Here is a 19268-nt window from a genome sequence, read left to right on the forward strand (position 1 = left end):
ACTTTGAATAAAATAAGAAAATACTCCATTTTTATTTATTCTATGTATTTTTTTTGTATGTGATAAAGCTTGAGTTTTTGTCTTTGTTAGGACGCATCTATGGATCAAAAGCTTTAGCCAACCTCCATCGATATCATCAGTTTGCGTCTGCTTGTGAAAATGGCTGCCTCCATATTCGCTACATGCGACCTGCGCAGCACGATCTCTTAACAGTTTTATCGATGCGTTACTGCTAGTAGTCCGCCGTTTGAAAGTTGTTTCTACTAACAATTGAGTGTATGGTTTAGCCGCTGTTATTTCATACTCACATCATGAGTCGCGTCGTCAAGGTCTTCAAAACTTTGCGGAACCACTGGAAAAAGTCCACATTCGCCGCTTGTTTGTTGACGTACGGGGGATGGTATCTCAACGAAAGGCACAAGTAAGTAGCGGAAAAACTATGAGTATATTAGTTGGATCCTATGGTAATTCTCTCCTAGTCTGAGATCCTTTACTATGTTAAACGCAGGACCAACCTTATGATGAGGGCCTTCTGCGAGCGGGCAAAGGTAGGGGAGATTGCCAGTGATAGGTATTTCATTACTTCAGGTAATGTCTTACGTACATCTTTCCAGCTCTATGGTGACGAACCCTTACCGGCGGGAGCCAAACCTAGGCACGTCACTGTGATCGTGAACCCGACTTCCAAAAACGGGCAAGTTTTGTTTTCGGCAATGCTCGGTAACACCACGACCGATTATAAATCTGAGTTGTGCATCAAATGCAGAAAGGTAGATTTCAGATCACTGTGCGCCTACAATTGCGTTGTTTGGCATATTTGTTACTTTGCCTTCGTTAGTTGATTATGGCAATTTCGTGTGTGTTCACTATTCGTTAACAGTAAATTAGATCCGTACACAGCCTTCCGGTATTCGCTGTCCTGTCTTACTGTTCTGTTCTCTTTTAGGAAGGGAAAAACGCTGTATGAAAAATACGCCGCTCCACTTTTTCATCTGGCTGGTATTAGGGTCAGCTACTTTCAGGTAACTACAATTTTGCTCCTCTATTTAAAGAAGCAAGTGGCAAGACGTACAGTTCATGTGTTTTACTTTCGAACTGTGCAGACTGAACATGAAGGCCAAGCGAAAAGCTTGATGGAAGTGCTGGACAACACTGATGCTGTCGTCATAGCTGGTGGAGATGGCACGCTACACGAGGTATTTGCCGCCTTTCACCCTTGAACGTCTTAACCTTGAGTAATTCACATGAGAAATTTCTAATTCAGAGATACCTTTACCTGACTTCTTCGCAGGCAATCACCGGGCTGATGTCTCGAGATGACTTCGTGAGTCCTTTTCAAGCAAAAAAAAAAAAACTTGCAATATTCTGTGCAGTTTTATCATAAGACCCACACGGCTTTTCAAATATAGTTTACTTGGCTGTCGTTAGATTGAGGAAATGAGTTTAAGAACATTAGCATTTAAAGCCCATAGTTGTCAGTGCCTTTAAAAGCAAAAGCAGAAATTGTTCAGTTGTATGGGTAAATGAAAAAGTAGTCACAACAGTGGATGGTCTGGTTTTCTCATAGTGGCAGATATCTGATCATGTAGGCCATGTGCATCGGTTTATGATGTAAAAAATGGCAGGTTACTCTATAACGGTGCACGAGTGCGCTCTGACCAGCGTACGTGCTCTCGGGGGGACAGCGGTGCTTGATCAACCTGGCCACTCGGGCTGCAGAAGCACCCGCCTTCTAGAACTGTGGATGCCACCCACCTTTATTTTGTTGTAATTTAGTTCGGCTCAACAAAACGTCTGCCATCTCTTCATCTGGTTGGCTGGTGACACATGAGAGGGAACCAGACGTCTATTTTTCTTTCCTCCCCCCTCCCCCCGCGTGTTTTTTTTGGGGTTGAAGATGGGGTTTCCAAAAGCAAGGGTAGCCGTTGAGATGGCATCCACACTATGCTTGGTTACAACTCAAGAACGGCACCACCTTATGTAGTGTATCACTCCGCCAAAGCGCCGGACCCGTGACGTCAGTGCGTGCGCGTTTTGAAAGGGGTTTGCTATGAATGCGTGATATCGTCTGCCTTGTCTCACGCAGTTTGTTTGTCGTCACTGAAGTCGTTTATAAGCATATTAAGTCCAAAAAATCACGGGAACGGCTCACGCCATGTTCAAAATATTCCCAGTAACGCCCTACTTGCGCCGCGCGGAGAAACATCCGGCTACGGTGATAAGGCACAGCGGCAACTTCCGGTGCCGTTCTTAAGTTGTCACCGAGTATAGTATTTTTTATTCATTAAAGGTTGCCAACACTCAATACAAAGGTGCATTTAGATGTTGCTTACTGGCTGACAACAATACTTGACAGGCAACAGCGTGCAAGTTGTTTCCCATGGGTGTCATACCAACTGGAAAAACCAACTCCCTTGCCAAGCTGTTAAATTGGGAACCAGGCATCAGTGAAGCAAGGTAAGAAAGCAAAAAAAGAGAAAAGTTTAGTACATATAACTTTCTGAAGCCTAGGTAATGTTATCACACAGTTCGCAGCAAAACACGACGCGTAACCATGCAGGTGGGTCGCTCTTTCTGCAATGGCTGTTGTTACCGAGCAGCTTTCAAAGATGGACGTGATAAAAGCAGAGGTAAGGCTGCTTTGAGATGCAAGGTGATTAGCCGCCTTTTACGCTGTTTCACTCTTAAATGTTCACTTCCAGCTCAGAAGCAGAGAAGGTGAGGAGGAAGAATTGAAGACAGTTTACTCCCTCGGACGCCTAGAAGAGGGCGCATTTCACGGCCTCATCTCTTCAATACCAAAGTAGGTATGCTTGTGTGTGCTGCCTCAGTTGTATCTACACGATTATCAGGTCACTGCAAGAGCACAGAGATCAGTTGTGTCAACGTTATTACAAAAGCTGGCCATGCTGTCGGTCAATTGAAAGTGGCTCTAAATGCCATTGTAGTCGCTCGAGCATGACAGCATGCTCAGGAAAGAAAATACAGAGCACAAAAATGAACGAGCTAGAGCAGAATATAGTAGAGGTACCACACATCGTGCAAACTGGGACTCAGTGGTTAACGAGATAGTTATAACAGATATTTGTAGACGAGGGGAGAGGAATCTTCGTTCTCTTTCAGGGACGTCTTATTAACTGATAAAGCTGCATTTAAAGGGACGGACAACCGATTTTTGTCACGTATATGTTCTCTAGCTCGTATGAAAGCCAGCATTTTATATAGCCCGGTAACCACAAGCAATTTCTAAACAAATTGGCGGAAATAATTTAAATTTGGCAGCAAACTTCCTGAAATCGGGAGGGTGGCGGTTCGTAGTGTTGAAACTTGACACTACAATATGTGTCCCTGTCACATGACCTGCAAACCTAGCAGCTACTGTAACTGCTCATACGTTTATTTACGTATTGAAAACCTTTTTAACACAAGTATTTGTACAAGGTTAAATTGTATATGTAAATTTCTAAACATTATTTTGAAAATTTTAAAGACACGCCACCTTCCGTAGCTGGGTTGCGCTCACTGTGGCTAACTGAGCCTGCATGCCCAGAATCAACGGCAGCGTTCAGTAAACAGACCACGTGAAGGAGCTTTGACGGTTCTGCCCGAGTCAGGGGCGTTTATTCTGCCAAAATATTTGATTTCAGTTTCCAGATACGTCAACGGCAGCTCAAAATAAAAAAAACGTCGCACCTGGGGAGAATCAAACTTCCCACCTCCACAACGTCAAGCCAGATTCTACCTATCGTCTATCCCAACAGATCGCGCATTCATGCAAAATAGACCGTTTCATTAAAAAAAACTCATAAAGGAACAGGAAAGCCTGCGATTCAAACTTTTATAACTGGGGACAAGTTTTTAAATATCATTTTTCATTGCGCATACAGACAGAAGTATGTTGCTGAGCTACTGTATGTCATGGTTGACAGCATTATTTTTGGGAGGGACACATACGGCTCGTAGATCTAAAAATTTCGATTTAAAAAGTTGTAGGGCGTTATCAGCAAAACCGTTTCTCGTCAAGGTGCTTTAAGTGATGCCCTTTCATTTGGTATAGAGAATATATACTCGACAAAAATCGGTTGTCTGTCCCTTTAAAAGGCCCATACTTACACCGTTGTTTCCAATCGTGTCCTATTTTCACACTTTGTGCGCTTTAAGGATAGATGCGTAGTAGGTGGCTTCTCTGAGGTAGCCCTCTATGTTTTTTTTCTAAGCAATTCCAGAAGCTTCTTTCAAGGTGTGGTTCATTTAGGGCCACAGGGAAGCGAAAGTGTTGGCACTAGGAAAGTTGTGCATTTGAATGGCTGTGTTCAGGTGTACTGGTAATTAATAGCTGTATTTTCCCCAGGTATTGGTATTTTGGGCCTCTCAAAGCAAGAGCTGCATTATTCTTTGGAGTACTGAAGGTATGGTATTATTTTTCAGTCTTCTGTGCAGGGCCTGTTAAGCTATTGTAGTTGCTGTGTCGTCATTAATAGTACCCGGTGTGTAATGTGAAGTTCAGATTCAGACATGCTGAAGTGACCATTCTTTGTGGAGTTCAGATGCAGACATGCTGAAGTCCCCATTCTTATTAATGCAGATCTGAGCAACTGTTGTAGCTCTTGTTAAATATGTCAGTAGCATACTTTTTCTTTGCTATACACCAATCGCTCTGACATAGATGTCATGAAGGCATTGCGAGTGCCCATGATTACCTCATCTTGCAGCAAAAGGTCTACACGGTGAAATTGTGCAATATTTTCACAATATTCTAATTCCTCCCCCCCCCCCCCCCCCCCAGTGTCAGCAATTTTGTTCACAAAATTAAGCTTCCATTTGTTTTTACTCAGTGGTGGTAGCACACTAAACTTGAAAAAAATTTGTTTTGCACGTTGTTGCCGAACACATGCAAATAGGCCTTAAATCGCGGAAATAGAGGAAGCGCTTAACACTTGTGACCTTTGGTTGCGGCATTGCTTCGTCTCCGAGACGAACCAATTTGCGCTGCATTACACCACACTCTATACTTTTCAATAATCAGTCATTTAAAACCACCACCTGTAGAGTTTTATAGCATTTGTAACTGTGCCAGCAGATGGCGACACTGTGGTCAATGTCATGCCTTTACCCATATTCTAAACACCATCATTTTTTCCTTTCAAACCATGACAGAAAGACAAAAAGCATGGGTTTGGGAAACTGCACTATATACGCTATATGCGGGCTTTTATAATAGTTTTGACGTTGCTCCTTCCAGCTTGGTGAATGAGTTCTGCTGCTGTGCACGAGGTCGCGGGTTCGATTCCCGGCTGTGGCGGCCGCTTTTCTGATGGAGGCGAAACGCAAAAACGCCCGTGTGTTTGAGATTTCGGCGCACGTTAAAGATCCCCAGGTGGTCAAAATTAATCCGGAGCCCTCCACTACGGCGTGCCTCATCGCCTGCGTTGCGTCGGCGTGTTAAACCCTACAATCAGTAATCAGCTTGGTGAATGAAGTATTGTGTGAAGGAAAGTTTGACATCCACCTGAATGCAGCCGTACGGCTACAAAGGAAAGCTATACTGCTTCCTCAGAAACTTCGCAGCTGAAAAAAATTCTGGTCCAGGATTCGAACCCAGGACCACTGCTTAACCGAAGCAGTCGCTCTACCAACTGAGCTAACCAGGAGGCTAGTCGCTTGTAGCGCAAGAGCGAATTGATCAACAACTCGAAGTAAAGGACAGCTGTTAATCGACCAGATTTAGGGTGAATCCCCAAGGTGGAGTAAGTTTCTGCGAAGGAAAGTTTGACATCCACCTGTCACACATTATTGTTTGTAGCTCTCCTGCATTTGACATTTTTGCCTGGTGTTGCCTATTTCTTTTCCCCCTTGCTTTCAACTCTATGCACTTCCCCGATATTACAATTTTGTACCAGGGCCTGCCTGAGACGACAGTGGCCCGGCTGTCCTACTGCGAACCGTGCAGTGGCTGCTCTCGCTGCTACAACCAAAACGCACTTGGAGAAGCACAGCAACAGCCAAGGCGTCGCTGGTGGTCTTCACTCATCCACAGAGCAGCGCCACAGCAAGGTAAGAAAATTGCGGCAGGGTTCGCACAGGTCCTTGAAAACCTTGAAAACCCTTGAATTTAGAAGTGCCTATTTCAAGGCCTTGAAAGTCCTGGAATTTTTAAATGGTCCTTGAAAACCCTTGATTTTCCTGGAGAGAATCAATGGCCCTGTCTTTTCACGAGAATTTAAAGTGCTTTGTCGTGGATTTTAAGTGTTAACAAATGTAAAGAAACATTGCAACAGTCAAATTTCAGTGTATTGCGTGAAACTGCAACAAGTTTGGTGAATTTTCATTACGAGGCAACATTGCGAGCAGGCACTTCTCAATCCAATCCAGTGAAAGCCGGCTTGTGTTCTCTATCTTGCATCTTCCATCTAATCTGTGGACGCTCGCTCATTGCATGCTTGCTGTGCCTCATATGCTCCATCTGCGTTTGCGTTTACGTGCAAATGGCATTGTCCTGCCTTGCAGCAACACTCGCCGATTTAATTTCATCTGATACCCTTGCTGACAAAGCAAGAGATGCAGGCGGGATTAACTAAGTTTTGAAATAAGACAGCCTGAGCAAAACAGCAAGAAAAAAGAAAAACACCAATCATGAAATAAAAAAAGGTGGGAGAGCATTCATGAACCCGTTAGCGCCTGTCTAAATGTGCACTAATGGGCTTAGGTATTGTGCAATAAAAAAACTTTTGCACTGTGTTGAAAAAGTTATAAATAATCTCAGATAAAACATTAGATTGGGACCTTGAAAATGTGTTTTCTGGTCCTTGAAAGTCCTTGAAAACCCTTGAATTTTTGCTCTTGAAGCCTGTACGAACCCTGTGCGGGCTAGTTCCTTATACAAACGAATCAGTATGAAATTCAGTATATTGGGTATGTGCACTTGCATGCATGCATGCATGTGTGTACCTGCTCAGTCTGCAAATCACGTTATTAACAAATAAAAGTCACGTCATTGTCACTTTTGAGGGGAGGCATCAATGTCCCACTCCTTCATTGTGCTACTAAAGGGGAGGATGAAATGGTGCACGATACTTGGGGACAACTTGAGAACAGCAATGGAAGATGCGGCTACACCTAATCACCTCATCCAGATGTTCTTCCGCACGGTGCAAGGAATGCGTTGCTGCGAGTATTTTGAGCTTGACACGAGTCGTTTCCGTTATTTTTCTGGCTTTGGCTGCTTATAAACTACGGCAGTGATGACAAACAAACTACGTGAGAAAAGGCAGGCGATGTCACACACTAAGCGCAATTTCCTTTCAAAACATGTGCATGCGTTGGCAGCCTTGTCTGTTTCTTCGATGGAGTGGTGCACTACACAAGCTGGAGTCGTTCTGAACAACTTGTGCCCGGACGTACGAACTTATGTGAGAGGTGGTGCGACAGAACACTGCTGTCCGTTGTAAGGAGTGGGCCATCACGACCTGCTGCTCCCCACGTTGGTGTGTGAGGGAACTGCGATGCCACTACTGCCCTTACTGAAGGGCATTGCACCTTCCTTACCAAACACCAATGTGCTTCTTTTCTTATCATGAAAGTGTGCTTCTCAGAGGGATGTAAAGAGCTGTGGAATTCTTTATAGAAAAGGATTTAGTAGCTGTGTGAGTGAAAAAAACTGTTACCAGAGGTGTCGGAACTGTTTTTGGAGTGGAAGAGCCAGAAAAATTGTACCATAGATATCATCATCATCGTTTATTTTCATTTAGGACTCAAGTATGCGCAATATTGCAGGTGAATGGACGAAATAAATAATCCCAATCATCGAGATAAAACCAAATAAAGTAGTTTTATCCAACATCACCGGTGCTGGAGAGCACCGGAGAGCTGGAGAGTCTTTTAACACTCCACGTGAAAATCAAAGCATCAAAAGTAAATTGAATATTCTCTTTAAATCTACAGGATACCCAGTGCTACGTAACACACAGGTTCCGTCTTTACATTAAGGTGAAACATCAGCAGTGATTAAATATCAAGTTCAAGTTTATTGCAGTAATTTACACATTTGCAGTTGGGTTGTAGGGTTGTGCAGAGGAAGGTCCCAAGGCTGATGCCGTACGCAGGACCCCCATTGAAACACACAAAATAGAGAATACGAGCAACATAGCAAAAAAAGAAAACATGTACGTAACTATAGCACTAAGCATAACTATATAGATAATCATAGACTACACAACCATAGATACAACCGTAGCAATATGCAACAGATTAAAGACAACCAAAATGTAAACAACAACATAGAAGCACAAAAAAACTAAACAACCATATTACTCTAAAACGAAAGATTAGACTTCAAGCAGGTAGTTTCTAAGTAAAGTTTTAAACTTTAGAATGATTTTGTTTTTATATTGGTAAGCAATTCCAAAAGGATATAGCGGAAAATTTTATCGTGTGTTTGCCATAATTGGTTTGAACGTTAGGTAGCAAAAGATTGTTTTGGCTCGAAAAATGCGTGTTATTTGTATTACAAACTTGGAGTTCGCAACAGTGTCAAATGTCAAAACCGCAGGTTGAATTGCAGAATTATTCTGTTTGTGCAAGCGGCCATTTTTCATAATTGTTCGTCTTTCAGTCAGCGAGCTCTTGTTTGATGTGGCACCTGCGGAAAGTCTACAGGTGCCCTATGACTTTCCCCCATTTGTACATTAGACGGAGCCGTCACTCCCCCTGCACCCCCTGTTCCAACGCCCCTGACTGTTACACCAGGAACGTGACCAAAAAAATTTGCATTGACTCAGAATCATAGCCAATTAACTGTCATTGGATGTGAAATTTGTCCGAAAGATTTGAATTATCTGTGAATACAAATATGTGCCTGCCTGACATCCCCGTTGGCTACAGCGTGTCATGTGGCTGCGAATGCTGCACAAAGAAAATGGAGCACTTCAATCGATAGTGTCGAACATCGTCAACCAGCACTCACAGCTTGACGTGCAGTTAGTTTTATATTGAATGAAACATCATTGTGCTTAACTTTACAGCTACAAAATGTAAACCTAAATATAGGTATAGCAAGGGAAATTGGCTGAGGCTGCTTGCCATAGTAACAGAGAGAACAACGAAAAGACGCCCAGGAGTAGGGATGATGGGGATTGTAAGTATGATCTGAATGTCTCTAATTTGCGCCGACCATGTGTACACAGAAAAGTGAACTTCAATTGCGTCAAATCGTATAAGCACTCAATTCCACTCTGCTGGTGGTTTCAGGTTCACTACATCATAAGAGATGTCAGTGAAGGATGTTGTTGGGCTAGTTGGTTTTTCATACTTAGACTGTTGCGGCTGGGCATCCCACCGCAGTCACCAAGGTTGCGACTCACATCCTAGCTTGTCACCAATGTTGGGAATCAGCCATCCCGACGCTGTCACCACTGTTGGGACTGGGCCCTCTCACCGCAGCCACCACTGTTGCGACTGGCCATCCGAGCGCAGTCACCGGTGTAGCATCATTGCCTTGCTCCGTCCGCTATCGACGCGGCGCAGAGCAGAGCGATGAAGTTCTCCAGCCGACGAAGAGTTGAAGCAACATTTATATACAGTCTGTACAAGGGTAACAACAGCGTTACATGGCTCGCCCAAAGGCGACAGCACCTCTCCACTTGGTGCCGCCGGAGAATGTCGACGATACCGTATTTACCCGATTCTAATGCGCACTTTTTTTCCAAAAAAATAGGCCGAAAAATCGCATGCGCGTTAGAATCGGATACAAAACCGTAACGGCCGAAACAGCAGAAATTTCGTCCCACCCATCGCCATCGCCATCTCAAGATGGCGCCAAAGCTTTTAGCAACGATTTTTCGGACGCAGCAAGCCTAGGCGCCTAGGCTTTTCTATCGGAGTTCACACAAATCGTCAAATCGTTTCACTTGCGCGCTTGATAACAGCAATGGCAGCATCGGCTCCCACGCGTTCAAAACGAGCGGTCGGCTCTCGGGATGGGCGTGCGAGGCCAACACCACCTAGACTGCTTGAAAAAAAAAAGTCGAGGTGGTGTTGGCGAGGCGTGGGCCACGATCCCATAGACCATGGTTGAACGTTCGTTCAGAAGTGTGGAATCGCGAACGCACTTGAAGGCACTCAGGCCGAGATGTTGTGGTCAGCGGAGAGCGACGAGGAGTGAGATGAGTGAGATTACTTCAGGAAATAAATCGCCCGTTTCTCTCGCATTCGTTTGTCTGGGTCACAAAGTCCCGTGCGCATTACAATCGGAGGTGCAAGTTTTTTCGGTTTTCTTGCCAGGAAAATCGGGTGCGCGTTAAAATCGGGGGCGCGTTAGAATCGGGTAAATACGGTAAGTGCTTTTGGGCAGGTTTTTATACCACCAAAAGTTCGTTGGAGCCCCGAGAAGTTTGAATCACACCAATCAGGACTCTTGCTGGCTGAAGTTTGAAATCCGACGAATGGTAGTGAAGCGGTTGCGTCAGCCGAGCTGCCACAATGGGGAAGGGGTGGGTGACACCCACGCTGTCTCCTCGAACCTGCCTACAGGTGTGTGGCTGCACGTTGGCTGCCAGTCGTTCACCCGATGCAGGATGGATAGGCCACTCTGCGGTGGGGCAAGTCTGGGCAAGTCGGCCGCGGGCGGTTTGGTCTGGTTTGGACGAGGCGTGAATCGGCCCCGCTGCCAGCACGTCATCCCGTGCAGGGAATTTGGGCCGGGCGCTCTGGCACAACAAGATGTAAAACTGCGTTTGAGACGGGACAGTGAAAAAGAAGAGACAGGGTGAGCACAGACTCACAGCTAGTTCATTGAAAAAAACGAAAACCTACATGCCTAAATACCCTCACTAGCACATGCGCATAAACCTAACCATCTTTATCACACGAAAGACCGGTTTAAAAATTTGTGTTCATTGCGATACAAAGATATGGATGATTCACTGATGCATTGTTTGCCATCCTTTCGAGTGTAGAAGGCTTCAGTTAGTTCTCTTGCCGCCTGTTCTTGGCTTTTGCTCACTACCGTAGTCTGATCCAGAACGGCCGAATCAACGGCTGGATAAAGATGGTTACGTTTGTGTGCATGTGCTAGTGAGGGTATATAGGTGTCTACGTTTTTTAAATAAACTGGTTGTGAGTCTGCGAACTTCCTGTCGCTTCTTTTTCACTGTCCCATCCGTGTGCTGAGATGTATTTGTGACTTTTTTAATCCGACATTGGTGTAGTGACAAAGTTTGATGGCACGCATTGTTGTACTGCAGGGGAGGCCCAGGTGGACTACAGCAAGTTGGTAAATGAAGACTGCGGATCTTGGCAGGAAGAGGTTACTGAGCACAGCCAGCTCGATGTGTCTGCAAATACGCAGAAGGTATTTCAAGTCATTTGCTCCTAACCTGCAGGGTTAGGAGCAAATGACCGTGCAGGTCTTGTTCCACTGTTTCAGGACATCAAGGGAGTGATGATTGATTGAGTTACATGCCCTGTGAACATGCTTGTTTATGCATATCGAGGTTGTAGTGGTGCATTTTGTATATGTACCGAATGCATGTTGAGTGCGGCTTCTTGAATTCAGAGCAACGTTGTAATTTCATGTATTGTGTGTCTGAGGCATGTGTAGGAGGCAGTAAGTAGTTTAGGCATGTTAAATAAGTCAGTAACATTTCTGCTGATAAGTTTTGCTCGAAGCAAGAGCAGTCAAAGCTTTTTCACTAGGCTTCTGGCCATCAGAAATTCTCCTTACTGTGCCAGCTTATGTGAGTTTACCTTGGGACGTAACGTAGAAAAAAAAAAAAGGCTGATGATTACTATACTCGCTAATGCAAAAGTTGTGCGCAGCGCGAATTGCGGTCTTCTCGGTCATGGCGCATAGCTGCTGCGTTTCAGGAAGTGATCGTGTGATGAGTGAATGCACGGCGATGTGCGCTACTCTGCCATTAACTCGTAGCACGTCACTGCCACCGAGCATGTTCTTGTAAATCATGTTTGAACATCCCGCGCAAATGTCAGCGATGGTTAGCCTCTGCGTTGGTGGTGCAAACTGCATCTCAGGAAGTGAAGACATCATTGTCGAGTGCACGGCAGCATGCGCTGCCATGGCGTCATCTCACATCGCGTTACCACCGCGCAGCATATCTCACTGGCTCCCCCTCTCACTTTCGCCATGCGTCACTGCCGAGGAGCATCTCGCGCCGCTTCGGCATACCGCCCTCCCCCTCCCACCTTTGCCACACTCCTCCTCCATTTTCTTTCTGTCTTCTGTTCTCCCTTCATTCGATCGGTAACAAGAACAATGATGCCATCAAACCACAGTAGCACACGCCAAAATGCTGTGCTACGGTAGGAAATAATTTCAGGTGTCACTTTGGCTGTTGTTGTCACCAGTCTTTCTTCCATACCTTATCAGTTGGAATAACAAAAAAAATTGGCCACGTATCTGCTCCTTTTGTTGCAAATGACGTCAAAAGACGATAGTCTTTATCGAGTTTTGCCAAGTAAATGCCTCCCTTCGCTTTCCCGCTCACCTCTCATGTTGTTCCTCTTGTGTCACGCTCCTCCCAAGGTAATGACGCCACAGGTTTGCTTAACTCATTTTAAATTTCCCGCGTTCCACTGCTCCAAACCGGGTGTCTCGATGCCAACGCTGCCGTACGGCGAAGACGCGCATGAATCGAGGTGCCCTACTTCCACGTTTATAGAACCGCGTTTTCCTAGTCCACGTGCGTTCCAAGCAGAACGTGGAATCTATCTAGTGGAACCTTTCGTAGCTGTTGCCACTTGATTTCTTAAAATTCCGCCTGAAGCTATATGGCGCGGACGATTGCAGGCGACGGCGGAGTGATATCTTTTTCTTCAGTTGATGAAGTATTTAATCTCGCCAAAATCAAACATGTACGATTTTTTATAAAGGAACGCTGCAAATATCACTTCTGTATTAATTTGTTGTCTTATATATGCGTAATGTCTTGTTGTTCTTCAACAATATTGACAAGTATGAACATTACACCGGAATTAGACGGGCACATTTAGCTGTGACTATATACGACTATTGCGCAGGCATTGTTTTACTTTGGCCGGGTGGCTGAATCGAATCACAGACAGACAGACAGACAGACAGACAGACAGACAGACAGACAGACATACAGACAGACCAAAATTTCTGGGTTTAAGTAGCCCAAGAAAGACTGTCGTCTTTAAAAAACCAGAAGCAGCTAAAATTTGAAAGTAGAGTGAGGGCAGACATTCAGAATGTTGGGTATGTCTGCTCTTATCGTACATCTTATTTTTAGTGCCATTTATTTTTTTGTTTTTGTGTTTTCTTTTTGTAGCACTGAACCAACCTGCCTTTTTACTTGGTGTTTTCTGCTTGTCAGTACATATTTGTTATCTGATTATGTATCTATAGAAAAACTTACTTGGCTGCAGTTGTCAGGGGTCCTGCTTCAACAGCTTGTCAGTATTTGTGTCTTGATTATTCATGTCCAGAGCATTTCATATCAGCTAACATGAGAGCTGCAGGTTAAAGCTATTTTCTTCTAATGTGGACCACGTGCTTCACTTAGTACAATGTCTGTTCTATTTCAGGATGTGCAAGCATTGATATTAAAAGCCAGCCCCCCACTCTCTGGAAGAAGACAACTGTTTTCTGAATGGTAGCTTTTCTTTTGCATATGGTTTGAACTTTTCCTAGAACAAAAATCAATAAAACTCTGTTAACTAAATCATCCAGGGTCTACAACACAGATTAGAATCATAAAAGTTGTCTTAAATGGAAAAGCTCTATGGTAAGGTGAGCCTTGAACTTTGAGTTTTGAACATTTAGAATAATCGTGAATTCCAGTTGCTTTGTAAATTATTCTTACCCTTAGAAAAGGCAATGCGCTATTTAGAAAGCTCACAGATTAATGTTTAGTTTCCACTTACACCTCTGAGAGGTGTTTTTTTTTATTTAGTTCTGCTGAGTGCTTGCCATAACCTTATTAAGATAAGCATGTAAAACATGCATGGATAGAGTTTGGTATTAAAGCAGAAAATACCTTCAAGCAACTGAGTTCAAGTTACTGACATTTGACGAGTTGGGTGGCATCAGTGACAAAATCTGGCTGCATCAACTCAGTGCAGCTACTGCATATGGGAAAAAAAAAGGGGGAGAAATATGTTAAGGAAACATCTTTTTATAATGGATGCAAAGGATCCACACACCACTTATCATAGCAACTAGACAATTGTGCTAGACTCTCTCTTATCCAAGAAAATCGCTGGAAAAGTGGTTGTTCAGCTAGGATCTGCAAAGTAGGTGTTCCTAACACCTTGTTTTTAGAAAGAAATTTGAGCTTTGCAGAGGTAAACACCGAAGTATATTTCAGAATCTGTGTACTCTTCTTATTTCTTTTCATGAAAAAATGACATTGTGGTACGAAGCCTTCAAAGGCACTCCGGAGAGATGAGCAACGCAAATCCTCCATTGCACCAAATCTTGGCCAGAGAAGCTGTTGTGGACTACTCCAGTGGATCCCAGGCAAGTCCCTAACCTATACGTTCCAGCAAACTTGTTGTTGCAATTCTGTGGCTATGGACCTGCAGCTCGTAGTGGCTGCTCTAAGCTGACGCAAAAGCCACTAGTCAGCAGATTCCATTGCATGTAGCTACGATTCAAAAGTTGTCAGCCCCACACAACACCCTGGACCACATTGTCTTCCCAAGGGGTCATTGGGCACTCTGCAGGGACATGTCGCGCCTCCTACTAAGCTTTCTTCAGGAGACGAAACTGGCGAACTCGTGGTGAAAGGACCCTGACATAGACTAATTAGGAGGAGCTTGGGCGGAGCAGTAACCAGCATATCCAGCCAGGCTACACCCTGCCTGGTCCCACTCAACAACCACCACATCTTTAATGAGGGCTGTCAAACCCCAGATGAGTCTCTGAAGTGCTGCATTGTGTATGGAAAGAACCACTGCTCTGTGTTTCTTTTTTTTTTTTTTTTTACTGTACACTCCAGACCGCAAAACTGACATTGTCACAAAGTGCGAACATTCTGCTAGTTTCTCCGCCCAGCAAGTTGTGTTGTTAGTTTGATTTCCCACTGTACACTTGCGCTGTCTGAAAAGGTTAGAAGCATAAAGGTGCGTGCAAGAAAACTAATGAGCGACTTTCTAAGCGTAAAAACAATTACTTTGACAGTAGGTAACCTTCCAGAGTCAAACGTTGTGGTTTCGCAAGGTGCTGACACCTCATCCGTGGTTGAGAACCACTTGCACAGGGATTTGAGCTAGGTGCCGTGCCAAGTACTTGGTTGCAGAACCATGGGCTGTTAAGAGCTGCCCATTGTGTGTGTGCTAAGTGAATAAAACATTGTGTCCCACTGTCTTATAAAACTGGAGCAGCTTTTGCATTGGTGCCCAAAATAGCCACTTTGTCAGAAGTTAGCATTCAAACTTTCTGAACTTACTGTTGGTCAAAATATCATTTGCCAAGCCTGTATGAGCTCTTGCAAGTAGCTGGTTCACACCCTTTAAGATTCTCTATATAATTTAGAAAGCCAATATCCTAAACTGCGCACTCACAGGGCCGTTATAGCTCCTCAAAAATCTGTCAAAACAATAAACTAATGGCTAATCTCACTTGGAGCTCTATACAGTTTTGAAGTCAGTAAGACCCCAATTCTTTTATTGCGCATGTGCAAGTGAAACTGTGTTTTATTGGATTTCAGGGGAAGATGTTTGCTACAAGAAATATGCCATGTTAGTAGCAGTGTGCGAATATCAAATTTGGGACAGCAGATCAAATATGAATCGTAAAAGCCGACTGCGAATTGAACTGAATATTTTCAGATGGGATTATCTTTGCTTTAGTGTACATAGAGGTTCTAAGACGTAGCTACAAAAAAGAGAAGAGGATACCGTAAGCAGTCAGGACGTAGCACATCTGAGTGTTCATGTAGTAGCGCTTGACAACAAAATGGTGCAAGAAGTTAAAAAACTTCACAAGGTGGCAAAGCAAGGGAATAAAAAATAGATCTACCGGGTGTGCGAGGTATTTGAAAACGCTATTCCTTATCGCCATACACACCAGAAGCCTTCATATATATCTAGGCGTATGGTTTGTTGTTTGGCAACCCCTTATCATTCATACTGCGCACCACAGCGACTTGGAAATTGCCAACTTTCTGAAATTAGCGAGGTCTTTCGTGTACAAGGTGCGGACAGAACTGATGTGTTGTGGCGGTGACGTGGTATCTGTGGCGAAAAGGAACAAGCACAGTTAGCGGTCAGACATCGTCCGAACCCCTTAATTTCTCCGGCGGTGGTGTTATCCGTTGTCCACAATGAGGGTGACGTCACGCCGCCACACGTGTTTTGCGGGACTCCGCGTTAATGATGCCGGTTACGTGGATGTGCTTGTCACTGTTGTAAAGCCATGGGATAGCTAGTGTTTCTAAAAGAAGACCATATGTATTTCAGCCAGTTCGTCTCCTGTCCACACTGCCTGCATCATGCAATAGTGGCATGGCTGACAACTTTTGCGACCCCGTCACTCCCAACTTGTGGCCTCGTAGTTCTACAGGTTTAAATCCGCTCACCTACTATGTCTGCGGCGTCGTTGAGAGAGAGGCCAACAAAGGGCCGCATAATACAAAATACCCGCTGACGGCCACCATTTCTCACTCAATGGCCAACATCTAGGAGCACCTGATCCATACATGCAGGAGTCTGCAAAGCTGAATCAAATCGCTTGTTGCTGCCGATGGTGGATTCATTGAGTAGTTATGGAAATAAACCATAAGAGAAGTACTTCCCAAGGTTTGGTGAAAATATGTCTGATTTTGCTGGAGATAGTATTCTGTTATGTCTTACGGCAATGTTCTGTTCTCAAATACCTCGTGCACCTTGTACATAGCCATTGATCTGTGCGGGTTTCTCAATATGCTGTGAATATGGGCACACTAGTGGCTGGTACAACCTTACTACAAGCCAACTAATGATAGCAGTTGATTCCTCACACATGCCACTGTATTGACAGGAAGCTTTGGCTTATGAATTTACGCAAGTAGTGTTCACTTCCGCTAACATCCACCGGAGTTAGCAGATGATTCGTGCAAGGCTTACGTGCGTTCGGTCTCTTGCAATGCTGTGGAGTCATGCGAGAAAGCCAACTGAAAGGGGCATGCCATGCGGCAAAGTTTAGAGGCTGAGTGGCAAAAAATATATCATCCGTAAATTAGTGGTGTGTTCACTTTGGAACACACTTCACAAGGATCTCTTAATGAATTACCAGCGAGCCTTTCTCAAAATCAGTTTAATGGTCCACCGTGGCTTTGGCTGTATCGCTGCGGTCAAGGTAGCAACAAAGGATGCCAGGGTGCAGCCGGCTTCACTGGGCAGCTGTTTGCGTTTCCAGTAGTCTGCATAATCAGCAGGCTACTTTTTTGCATGACGTGCATTGACATCGTGCTGAGTGCATCCACAGAGGCCAAAACCTAAACATGGGCACGCAAGCGCAGGAAGTGCGTTGTGCTACTCAATGACATCAAGTGGCATTTTAGAGGTCACCTATCACTCAGGTGGCATGACAGTATGTCCTCGAGACCTATAGCCAGTGTAGTTTTAAGGAGGTTAGATTTTAACTGCAAGCTGTATGAAAATGATGATAAGAAAAGCACCAAGGAATGGTAGAAGGAGGAATAAACTCTATGTGGCAAAACTGTGGTAGCTCGAGCCATTTCTCCCTTGGGCGAATTGATCTGGCTGCTGTTCAGGCTTGGAAGACCAGTGCTTTGTGGTCCTCCGTGTTCCCCGCCCCCCCCCCCCCCCCCAACTGATCACTGATGAAGAATGGGCAATCGGTTGATGCCGGAATAGGGTGTTTGGGCATGTAACTCTAATGGCACATTGCTCTGTTTGGTACCAGACACTGGTAAGCCTAGTGTGCCTATCTTGGTACGTCCTCACTTATTTCCGCTAGCACTCATTATGAATTCAAGTTGATGTTCAGCCAGTTTAGCCATCAGCCTTACTGAAAGTGCAGCAACATCATGCCAGTCCCTTGCTCTTGTGGACATAATATGCAACTCTAGAAGAACGGCTTGTAGTTGGTACTTTATATAAAAGCAGAATGGTGCTAAATAGTATTTATAGATGTAAATACAGACACAATCAAACACAGAAACTGGAGATGCTGTGATGGTATGCCATGACAGCCGTAATATGCTTCACATTTTTAAGTTTGTGCTTTTACTTTTCATGGCCCCCTACCTGCATAGTTATCATGTTTGTCATGTTTAAGCTTTTATTCATGCCATCTGTGTGTATCAATAGACCATTTTTGAGAAGTTAGTTCTGCATAAACTTGGGACGATCGATGCATGTGAGCTAGCACTGCTTACCGGGGGATGCGTTGAAAGGTGGCGGTTGCCGCAACCATGTACTTTCGCCGCACTTTCTAACGAACTGATTGTCTATGAGTTTACCTGATTAACACGTTCGTTTTGTGCAGTGGTGCGCCTTATACACCTGTGCGACTTATGTACGTGTTTTTTTTTTAAACTGTCATTTTGTGGGGGGTGCAACTTATACAAAAATGCAACTTATAGACCAGTAAATACGATATGTAAACGTGTGCCATTAAAGCCAGTATTCAAAAAACAGTAACTAATGAATTTTTGTTAAATATCTTAGATGCACTTGTCTGCCTGAAGCTGTGGGTGGACTGCAGCATGTGGCACTGTTTTTTTCTTAAAAAGTACAAGTTTTACATGATGAATGCATTCCTTCATTCCTTCATTCATTCCTTGCCCTGTTTCTTTCTCCATAGCATGGTGGTGCAGACAGCACGAAGACCGTGTGCATAGACTCAGTGGAGTACAGGGCAGATCGGCTACATCTCAAGCTTGTCCCAAGCATTCTGAACGTGTACCGTTGTGTAAATTGCCAATAGACTGTGGCCTGATCATTGTTGGTGGCTTTATGCCCGTAACATTCAGCCTGTGCAGTAATAAAAATGCTGGCAGTTGGTTGTGCAGAGATTTTTGTGTCGCACGAGTTCTGCCTCAGCTTCAAGCGTGAGCTGAACACCATTCACTGTGAAGTGGGTTTTAAAGCCTGCTTCTAAACTATGCATACCAGGGTGCCTGGGAATACTTGACAACTTTTTCAGGGAAGATTTGTGCAGGCTAACTGTGTATAGGCTCAGTGTTGTGTTAAGCCATGCCAGTGGGTTTTTTTTGTTTGTTTGTTTGTTTTTTGTGTTTTTGTTTTTCCTGCCCACTTCTTTCTAGTGCCTGTTTTTCCTACAT

The 19268-nt window shown here is 44.3% G+C and overlaps 1 protein-coding gene across 1 annotated transcript; it reads left to right on the plus strand.

Annotated features, from left to right (window-relative positions):
- Positions 1-125: 125 nt before the first annotated feature.
- Mulk (acylglycerol kinase-like protein Mulk) lies at positions 126-18996 on the plus strand. The gene is made up of 15 exons (XM_077703825.1): positions 126-421; positions 509-548; positions 615-698; positions 951-1022; positions 1104-1196; positions 1292-1324; positions 2357-2457; positions 2561-2630; positions 2703-2803; positions 4352-4409; positions 5901-6054; positions 11241-11347; positions 13561-13628; positions 14398-14494; positions 18788-18996. Exons 1-15 carry the CDS (start codon positions 312-314, stop codon positions 18908-18910), a joined length of 1311 nt encoding a protein of 436 aa, XP_077559951.1. The 5' UTR covers positions 126-311; the 3' UTR covers positions 18911-18996.
- The last annotated feature ends 272 nt before the right edge of the window (positions 18997-19268 follow it).

The sequence above is a fragment of the Haemaphysalis longicornis genome, unplaced genomic scaffold (assembly GCF_048455015.1).
Source record: "Haemaphysalis longicornis isolate Haplotype H1 unplaced genomic scaffold, Haemaphysalis longicornis Haplotype H1 scaffold_3, whole genome shotgun sequence".
NCBI lineage: Eukaryota > Metazoa > Arthropoda > Arachnida > Ixodida > Ixodidae > Haemaphysalis > Haemaphysalis longicornis.

Coding starts and splice junctions, on each gene's coding strand:
- Mulk (XM_077703825.1), top strand. CDS start 312: ATGAGTCGCGTCGTCAAGGTCTTCAAAACTTTGCGGAACCACTGGAAA. Junction 1,023..1,103: donor TTAGGGTCAGCTACTTTCAG/GTAACTACAATT, acceptor CGAACTGTGCAG/ACTGAACATGAAGGCCAAGC. Junction 4,410..5,900: donor TATTCTTTGGAGTACTGAAG/GTATGGTATTAT, acceptor ATTTTGTACCAG/GGCCTGCCTGAGACGACAGT.